The sequence below is a fragment of the Piliocolobus tephrosceles genome, chromosome 10 (assembly GCF_002776525.5).
Source record: "Piliocolobus tephrosceles isolate RC106 chromosome 10, ASM277652v3, whole genome shotgun sequence".
NCBI lineage: Eukaryota > Metazoa > Chordata > Mammalia > Primates > Cercopithecidae > Piliocolobus > Piliocolobus tephrosceles.
Window position 1 is genome coordinate 5,236,490 of NC_045443.1, and position 10,334 is coordinate 5,246,823.

A 10,334-nucleotide genomic window follows, 5' to 3' on the forward strand; every position below is an offset into this window, starting at 1 on the left:
CGCACTCGCAGGGCACGGCGCACGCCCCCGGCTCCTGCTGCCATGCGCCTCTGCGGGGGACCCTTTCCGAAAAAATTGCAAGCTTTGAAAGTGGCCCTGTGGAGGCACTAGGCTGGGGAAAGAGGCTGCGGGAGGAGGGGCATAGGGTGGGAGGTGAGTAGGCGACTTGCTTCTCAGATTATTCCCAATTAGCACCAAGTTGGCAGACAACCCCACAAACCCACGAAGCCTTCGGTCCCCCACAAGTCACATTCTCTGTATTTCAGAATAATCGGATTGTAAGAAAACTTCAAGTCCCATGGTAGGTTAAAGAGGGACAGGCTCTTAGCACCACCGCCGCCTAGTAAAACTACGTGGAACAAACCCAGGGATCCTCAACTGCACAGCTCTGCCTGAAGTCTGCAGCTCTGAGAGTCCAGCCGGCTGGGGGAAGCTGGGAGGGCCCCGCAGAGAGCAAGGGCCTTCTTGGGGGAGGAGCGGAACGGGGCGCAGAGCAGTGCGATCGAAGAGGGTTACTGTGGGACTGCACAAAAGCAAACCCATTGGAGGAGTTTTGCCAGAAACACCACCGCCTGCATTGCGTCGGACCTGACCATTTCCAATGTGAAATTCCCGGGGAAGGTCGCGAGCCGCCAGGGGCCGTGCGTGGGCGGGGCGGTGGGCCACAAGGGAAGTAGAGTTAGTGGTCGGCTTTTCTGGTAGGAGAGGAAAAAGCTGTGCTGGCAAGGGTGGGAACTGAATGACAACCCCGCTCTCTTCCAAACCACCCCCTCATATTTTCCATCCACCTCCTCGCGCCTGCCCTCCCCCGCCCTCCCCAACCCACGCCCGGGTGGGCCAATCGCTGCTCTGTATTCCAGGCGCTTTCTCAGGTTTCTGCTGATCTTGCAGCGCCCAGAAATGGACCGAGCGGACCCGCCGCCGCACGCACCCTGCTCCACTCCAAGCTCCTGAGGGCTCCCGGCGCGCCGCGTAGCCTTGGCGAGGTCCGCGCTGGGGTGCGGAGAGCGAAGGGAACTGGAGAGCCATGTAGATCCAGGCTCTTGCCCGCCCGCCTCCTTCGGGATCGAATCAAGGGCTCCCATAGTGTTAGGAGGGGGCGAGAGTGCTGTTTATCGTCATTTGCCTCTGAGCTTCGGGAGAGGGTGGTATTTTGCTTTTCCGCCCCGCATCCTCCGGAACTCCCTGCACCGGAGAGAGGACGGCGTCTCCAGGTTGCTGGCAACCGGTGAGAATGGGGGTAGGGCATGAACATTTTCGCCGTAGCTCCTCGGTAAAGCGATTGTCCAACTGAGAGGGGCGTCGGACGAGCGGACCAGGGCGGCGAGTTTGCCCGGCGCGTCTCGGATGCTGCTGCTGCGGCGGCCGCCGCGGCTCCCGCCAGGGCACTGCAAAGGCGACCTGCCGCATTCCCACGCGGGCTCTCCGCCGACTCAGCACCGCCCCTGCGCCAAGCCGGCCGGCCAGGTAGGGGGTTCCCCAGCTCGGGGCTGCAGAAGCGGGGGTTGGGGCGACGGGGTGGGGGAGGCCGGGGGTGCGGGGATGCTGCCTGGGACCCGGAGCTTGCCCCGGCGTCTCTCGGCGCTTTTCCGATCTCTAGTTTAACGAAGTTGTAAACAGATCGGCTGTTGGGCATTGGGGAAAGTGGGATGGAAGAGCCCCAAACTTGGATTTCCGGGTGTCTGCGTGTCGTCTGTCCGTGTGTGTGTGATAGCCCTAGTAAACGTCCAGTGCTTTCTCGAGCTAGAGGTCTGTGTTCTTCGGTGTCTGTAGGTCCGTCCCATCTGAATGCTTCTGATTTTCTACCCCCGTATCACTTTCTATTTCTCTGCAGCGTCCATCGATCGCCCTGGTGGGAGCTTAGAAGGCGGCAGGCGAAGAGGGGTAGGAGGGGGGAGAGCCGAGGAGAAGCAGAGGGGGTGGCAGGCGTGGGGCTCTGCCGAGCCGGCACTGCACCGGGTCCTAGCAAGGCTCTCGGAGGGGAGGGGAGGCCAGGGCGACCCCGGAAGCCATGACCCAGTCCGCTAGAACGGCACTGCGTTAAGGCACCTGGGATCAGGAAGAAATCTCTAAACAACAACAACAAAAAGCCAACCAACCCCCAAACCCAAACCCGACCCTCTGCAAAAAGCGGCACCCGGCCCGCAGGCGAGGGGGATTCCAAATTGAGTAAAAGGCAGGGTGGAGGGCAAGGCAGCGAGAGGCAAAGTCGCAGATCTCCCGACCTGCTCAGTTTGAAGCCCCTCCCCCTGGGCGTGAGGGAGACGCGCACTCCGGTGGGGGGGCCGCTTGGGTCGCCCCCACCCCTGGTCCCTGGCTGTTTCCCACCCCGGGCTCTCTCCTGGCCTCCCACCCCCGCGCCCGGCTTTCACCATGACGGTGATGTCTGGGGAGAACGCGGACGAGGCTTCGGCCGCCCCGGGCCACCCCCAGGATGGCAGCTACCCCCGGCAGACCGACCACGACGACCACGAGTGCTGCGAGCGCGTGGTGATCAACATCTCCGGGCTGCGCTTCGAGACGCAGCTCAAGACCCTGGCGCAGTTCCCCAACACGCTGCTGGGCAACCCCAAGAAACGCATGCGCTACTTCGACCCCCTGAGGAACGAGTACTTCTTTGACCGCAACCGGCCCAGCTTCGACGCCATCCTCTACTACTACCAGTCGGGGGGCCGCCTGCGGAGGCCGGTCAACGTGCCCCTGGACATGTTCTCCGAGGAGATCAAGTTTTATGAGTTGGGCGAGGAGGCCATGGAGAAGTTCCGGGAGGACGAGGGCTTCATCAAGGAGGAGGAGCGTCCTCTACCCGAGAAGGAGTATCAGCGCCAGGTGTGGCTGCTCTTCGAGTACCCCGAGAGCTCGGGGCCCGCCAGGGTCATTGCCATCGTCTCCGTCATGGTCATCCTCATCTCCATCGTCATCTTTTGCCTGGAGACGCTCCCCGAGCTGAAGGATGACAAGGACTTCACGGGCACCGTCCACCGCATCGACAACACCACGGTCATCTACAATTCCAACATCTTCACGGACCCCTTCTTCATCGTGGAAACGCTGTGTATCATCTGGTTCTCCTTCGAGCTGGTGGTGCGCTTCTTCGCCTGCCCCAGCAAGACGGACTTCTTCAAAAACATCATGAACTTCATCGACATTGTGGCCATCATTCCTTATTTCATCACCCTGGGCACCGAGATAGCTGAGCAGGAAGGAAACCAGAAGGGCGAGCAGGCCACCTCGCTGGCCATCCTCAGGGTCATCCGCTTGGTAAGGGTTTTTAGAATCTTCAAGCTCTCCCGCCACTCTAAGGGCCTCCAGATCCTGGGCCAGACCCTCAAAGCTAGTATGAGAGAGCTAGGGCTGCTCATCTTTTTCCTCTTCATCGGGGTCATCCTGTTTTCTAGTGCAGTGTACTTTGCCGAGGCGGAAGAAGCTGAGTCGCACTTCTCCAGTATCCCCGATGCTTTCTGGTGGGCGGTGGTGTCCATGACCACTGTAGGATACGGTGACATGTACCCTGTGACAATTGGAGGCAAGATCGTGGGCTCCTTGTGTGCCATCGCTGGTGTGCTGACAATTGCCCTGCCCGTACCTGTCATTGTGTCCAATTTCAACTATTTCTACCACCGAGAAACTGAGGGGGAAGAGCAGGCTCAGTTGCTCCACGTCAGTTCCCCTAACTTAGCCTCTGACAGTGACCTCAGTCGCCGCAGTTCCTCTACTATGAGCAAGTCTGAGTACATGGAGATCGAAGAGGATATGAATAATAGCATAGCCCATTATAGACAGGTCAATATCAGAACTGGCAATTGCACCACAGCTAACCAAAACTGCGTTAATAAGAGCAAGCTACTGACCGATGTTTAAAAAACACAAGCAAGCAAACAAAAAAGCCCCACTTAGCAGCTCAAAAGACTTAAAAAACAAAACAGAAAACCTGGTGACTCATGTCACCCTTTGTAGATACTTTACTAAGTAGACTTCGAATGCTCTATTTAACTGTCAATGCATTGTTGCATTGAGGATTTGGGGGGTGGTGAACCAGAAGCTTTCAAGATCCATGACAAAATAAACTATTTTCCTTTTATTAAAAAATGGGAAAAGAGAGAGTATTTTCTAAAACTGGCTTAAAAAGATTAGTCCATGAACTAGTCTAGGTAAAATAATAATCATATGCTTCCCCAAACTGAAACATTTTTAATGCTTTGGTTTCTTTAACTTTTTTAAAAACTCAAAACAAGATGATCGCTTAGAAAGATCAAATTAAAATTTGCATGGGACTCCAGTAAAAAATCTTTGCAGACTGCATAGCACATTGAAGACAGTGCATCAGATGTGTTATATGTAACATGATAGACCAGCCAAAATGGACAATGAATAGATATTTTTATTTCGATCAACTGAACTGCATATTACAAGGTGAAAAAAGAAAACTCCAATTACTTAAGACTGGTTCACAAAGCACCTTATAAATTGGATACTGGTCCTGATCTGTAGGGATTTCCTCCTGAGCCCATTCTCTTTCTAATCCAGATTGTTCTCTAAGAAAAAGATAACTGCATTAAATTAATTGATTCATCTGCAGTGCTGCTAAAGTTTCTCAACTGCAGATGAGCCAAATACAGGTCTTTTCTCACCAGGCCTGCACTCTGACCCCTGGCTTTCAGAACTGGATGTAAAACCTTAGCCTCCTTATTGCAAGAGAGCACAAATGAAGTTAAATGTAAGCATGTTTGAATCTGATACAATTTATTTTATAATCGCATGCTGAGAAGTTAGCCCAGACAATAGGGGATAAGCTTAAGTTGAAATCGATTCTTCTAAAAATAGATCCTTTTTCATTTGCATTCACCAAAAGTGCACTCCTCCATTTATTAACTATTTTATTAGTAAATAAAGTACTGTATTTAAGTGCATATGTTAGTCAGATGGGAACAATAACTTTTTGGAGCTCAAAGCATGTTCTCTTATTCAGCATTATGGCCTATTTGACTAAGATGTACCTTGAATTAATTAATGCATGATTTCAATAATAAAAATTTAAAAAGTAATAAAAATTACAAGTCTGTGGGATGAAAGGCCCAATAGAAATTATGGGGGGTGGGGGTGGGGGCACTCAGTCAATTTTCCTGCCTTTGCTCAGGGAAATACCAGGTTTTTGTGCAGGTATAGGCGGAGAGAGGACCAATATGCCCATCCCTTAAAGGGAAGCCATGTGAAAAACTAAATAAGTCATCAAGGTATATATAGCAACACCTAAGAACAAGTATTCTTTCTAGCTGAAGACAAACACAAGCAACACAAACAAACAAACAAAAAAAAAAAGGTGCAATACTGCATGTTTTTTGGTGCATTCTTAGGATGTAAATGAAAATGTTTCTCTATTGTATGCATCCAAAGCAGAGCTGATTTTTTTTCTTTGCAGTCATTATTTGAAGTCTGTAGAGACTTCAGCCCTCCCCTTGAGGCTCCCTGAAGAAACTAAACCAGTTGATTTAATAGTTGCTTAGTGCCTTTATCCTGTACCCACAGTGAACTGCAGAAAGTGCCTCCTTAACACAGCTGAGAAGTTAGGTAACAAAAGTGGGGAAGGGTTGGGGCACAGACCTTTTGCTTTTTCTTTTTCCATTCTCGCTCTCTCATTTCACCACTGTGAGAAGACCACACCACCCTCAACCCTGGAGAGGAGAGTCCCAGGTGGGTGCTGTCTCTCTGGCCATCTACTAGCATTGGTCCCTTTGACAGCCTGACGCTGGATGTGAACTGAGACCCATCTTTGAAGTGGATGTGAACTGTGAACTTGTTTTTTCCTCTTCTCCACCAGAAGCCAAGATAAACTTTTTGGGAATTTGTTTCCTATCGAGGGCCACTTTGGACACACAAGGCTTCCTCAGGTCCAGTGTAGTGCTCCTGGCACCTTTCCTTATTCTTTCTCTGTTAGTAACAGCACTTTGCAAATCTCTCTGATGGTCCAATCTTTTCAGGCATTGTTGTGGATGTGGGAACACTCAGTTCATAATAACCTTTCCTAGGCCTTCCCTCCCGGTCTACCCCTTTCAGATATTTCCTGTGACGCTCCTATGACTTTCCCACCTGGCAGTCACTTCACATGCTGAACATCTAACTTCTGCTGCCCCAGTCACTCAGCCCAGAGAATGGTGGGGACCCTGTTCCTGGCTGGAAGACAGCCACGGAACACAGGCCTCTGGAGCTTGGCAGCTGTCCACCCGTGGAGAGGTACTCACAGCCTTTTTAAGGACCCTGAGGTGGGGAATCTTCATTCTGCGCTTAGCATGTGGCTGCCTGTTACCTGACATTCTGGCCCAGCTTCTTCTGAAAATCTGTTCTGTTTCTCCCACCCCTTTTCCCCATCCTGTCCTAGAACTAGCAGTGAGGCAATCACCCTAGAAACTCGAGTTACACCCATTCTGGCTAACTCGATTAAGAAAGAACATGGATATCTTTTTTTCCTATGTGACTTCTGTGAATCTGTGAGATGAACACAACACACATCGTGGAAGATGAGGGGCCGAGAACTGCACAGCATTCGACTACAGGGCATTAAACCCTCCCATGTGATGTCTCCTTCTCGTCTGAACCTTAACTCATTCTGGTGATTCCTTTCCTACTTGCTTAAAAATCCCCAATTAGGAAAAAAATGCCAACCTCCTCCCAGTCCTGGGGATATCTTGATCTTTCATTTCAACGTTGAGGTCTAGTGCACACAGAACTTGAAACACCGCACTCTGTCAACAGCAATAATCCACTCAGTACTGTGGGATGGATGGGTTAATGGATGAGAAAATGGCACCAAGACTGACTTTGGGTACTTGGTATACTTACCATGGTTACACCCTAGAGTGGTTGATTCTTCTGCATGTGATATAGAAAAAAGTGCTGCATGCGGTGAACCTGTCAGCCTGGGACTGGGGATGAGTTGTTGTTATGAGTTTGGGGTGCTGTGAGGAAAATGAATGCTACTTAGCTCATCTGTAGCTCACTGCGATGAATTCAGTAAGAATGGAGTACAGGGATTATCTGTGTAGCATAGGCATGCGATGTTTGACCAAGCTCTTATCCCTCGCACTGTAATGTGTTGAAATGTCTTTGTAGACCTGAAGGTGCACTTAACAAAACTGCCTATTAAGGGATGACTATTTTTTGATTTATTTCTTATTCTTTTTTATTTTAGCAGGCTTTTTACCTTTTCTTCCCCTTCCTAGGCATGGAGCTCTAGCAGCTCATGTCCTGACTATGTGTTTTCTCCAGGAGAAGACTGTTGATGTGCTGATAGCCATAACTCCTCTCTTCCAGTCTATTGGGGCCCTAGTTCAATAGGGTGGCATTGGAAGGGTTGGTCACAGCAGGGCTGTTAGCCATCCCAGAATCTCTGAAGTGGTTAACTCACCTGAAGTGATCTGAATCAGAGAGACCAAAGACCTTCATTTCCTCTGTCCTCAGATTTCTAGAAGACAAATTCTAGCCAGGAAAATTTTCTGTTTTTGCATCTCCCTTTTCCCACTTGTGCACAACTCCCCTTGCTCTCCCTGGAGACGTGAGTTCTGATTTTCAGTTATATCAGTTCATTGGGAGTGTGTTTGTGGGTGAGCCTTGCAAAATCAGATACACCAAGAGCAAGTCCTTCTCCCGGATTCCGGCCAGTGGGCAGTCATTTCCCTGAAATGGAATTGTGGGGCAGGTTTAGATTCCACCATGGTGGACCTAAAGCACAGGTGGTGTCACAGTCTTGATTCGCTTGAGAATTAAAAACATGCATGTAAATGGTAAATGAGGAATACATGTTTTTTTTTAAAGTAGAAATTTGGTTGAGCCTATAAAGGGCCTTCTTCACATTATGTAGAGTTACACATTTTTCAAATGAGTTACCATCTAGAAGTCAATAAAAATAGTTTCCTAGCCCTCTCATTCAATATAGGAGACCTCAAAACACAGGCTTTTTAAAAATTTTACATTTTAATTCTTAGTTTGGTAGATTGGATTGAAAGAAAGGAGAAAGAACATTAGCAGAAGGCACTTTCCCATTTTCTTCCAGGAATGACTTATTCCTGGGGTGGTGAGAATTGGTGGGTGGTAACCATCCATAGTATAAAATTGTTAGAAAGAATATAAACTGCCAAACAAGCATGTTATCTTCAGGCTTTTCCAAGCAAGAATGGAGTCTTTTGATGTTTATGTTCATTTTAAGAAGACAAACAAACTAAAATTTTAAGACCAGACGCAACCCAAGTTGAATTGTGATCTCAGGAGGTGACCTCTCATCCACCATGTGGCATATTACTACTTGTATTTATATCATGGAATTTCAGGGTATATGTGAACATGTCTAGTATGACTCAGGTAAACCTTAAAAGAATGTATGTTACTTACCATTTTTGTAAAGAAGCAAACAGGAGCTGAATTGTTAACCAAAACTGTTCCATTACCTTGGGTCACTGTGCAAACTAATTCAGGGTATAGATGTAAAGTTTAGAAGCCTTGGGATTAAATGCCAGCCTCTTTGCTCAGGCAAAATGACCCTGGGCTTTCTTGGGAAGTCCAGCATGTATGTAAGGGGTGAGGCCCTGCTGACCTCAGGGCTATTAGCTTTAAAGAGATTAACCCTAGTCACAGTGATTTTCATTTAGGAGCTAACTAGGAGTTTACTTTTTATGATGTGAAACTTCAAAGAGTATAGAAAACTTTTGTACCACAATCAAAGAAGAAGAAGAAATGGTGTATGGAAATAAAACAAAACAAAACAAGAAATCTCTTGTAAAATATTCCAGGTCAAAGTTGTCTCCTCTCCAAACCTTGCAGAAGCACCTTTCTTCTCTTCAGTGCACTGTTTTGGGACTGTTTATGCATCAGATGTAAGTAGACAATATGGACTCCATGTGACATGCCTCTAATAGTAAAGATAAAGTATTACTGAGGTTAAAAATAAAAATTGACTAGTATTAACTGAAAGTGCACCATCAGGACAACAAACCATTTAAGCTGAAAAAGCGCTATTTTATTTCTTCAGTTTGCCAGTTGCTTCACCTTGAGTTAAGGACATGTCTCATCTTCACCTACTGTGCATTTTCCCTTCTCTAACTGTGTAATATGTCAGGTCAAGGACATTGAATGTTATGAATTGAGAACCTAATTGATGCGCATAGTTTTCATCTATGCAATTTTACTTGCTTCTGTCACTTTATGATGTGTTCATATTTGGCATCAATTAAAGATAATTTTTAAGGATCTTATCAAGGAATATCTTGACTGGTTATTTGTCTCTTGTTTAACTGGTCTTTTGGGGGCCCTTTTCTTCCACCTTCTTCTGTGGGGTCTCTTTAAATAGTGGGATGAATACAAGATCAGATCATGAAACAGCCTTGTTTCCTTTGGCCCACATGGTCTGTTTCTGCTGTCCGAGGACATACCCTGGGGTTACGTTTTGAGGATAAGTTCAGTTTGGTCTCAGGTAAGATCCCAAGTGAAGACCATTGGAATTTGGCCTGTGGAAGTTAGAGTGGAAGGAGGATCAAGTTTTTAAAATAAAACAAGAAATGAGGTTCAGGGGAGCAAAGTAATTGGTTATATTCACTTAAGTTGTTTTGATTTGAAACTATTTTTTATGCACAGCCTGAGAAGCTTTGCAGGAAAGATAACTGCGTGTGTGTGTGTGTGTGAGAGAGAGAGAGACAGAGACACGACTGTGTGTGTGTGTGTGTGTGTGTAACAGTGTTGTGGTCAGGAATCAACTGACTGGATAGTTGCAGTGCGGTGTTAGGAGTGATTTTGATGTGGAAAAACAACGTGGTTCCTATCTATTCTTTACATAGGCTTTTTCCATGTAGTTCTACATGTGGTTCACATTTCTTTCTTCCTGTTTTTTTTTTTTTTAAATGACTCAGTGGTGCATTTTCTTTTGAATCTTCCTAAGATTTAGATCTTCTTTTTTCCTCCTTGTGAATATCACATTTTCTACACATTCTTTTGTGTCAGAGCAAATAGGCGGAGGTGCTCTTGACAGGGGTCTGTTACATGCTAATTGCACTGGGTGGCTGGTGCATCATCGTAGAAGAGTATTGCACTGTGATAGGTTCATGTTACAAGATTTGCAGATGAATCTTTCTTTTGCTGTAGAAGTTGCCACTGAAAGTAGACTACAAAGCTGGGCAGGCTGACCATTATTTTTCTGTTGTGGTCAGGAAACATGCCAGGCTAAGCTCTGACAGAGAAGGTAAGAGACAGCCCAAGACACACCAACAGCAGTGGATGTTTCTCAAAGCTCAGCCTTAGAATGGTCTTTTTGAAGCAGAAACAGATAGAACTAGGTAGCTGCTAGGAATAGG

General features: G+C 47.6%; 1 protein-coding gene across 1 annotated transcript; it reads left to right on the forward strand.

Annotated features, from left to right (window-relative positions):
• Positions 1-896: 896 nt before the first annotated feature.
• KCNA1 (potassium voltage-gated channel subfamily A member 1) lies at positions 897-9,242 on the forward strand. Its single transcript, XM_023232473.1, has 2 exons — positions 897-1,467; positions 1,835-9,242. Exon 2 carries the CDS (start codon positions 2,374-2,376, stop codon positions 3,859-3,861), a length of 1,488 nt encoding a protein of 495 aa, XP_023088241.1. The 5' UTR covers positions 897-1,467; positions 1,835-2,373; the 3' UTR covers positions 3,862-9,242.
• The last annotated feature ends 1,092 nt before the right edge of the window (positions 9,243-10,334 follow it).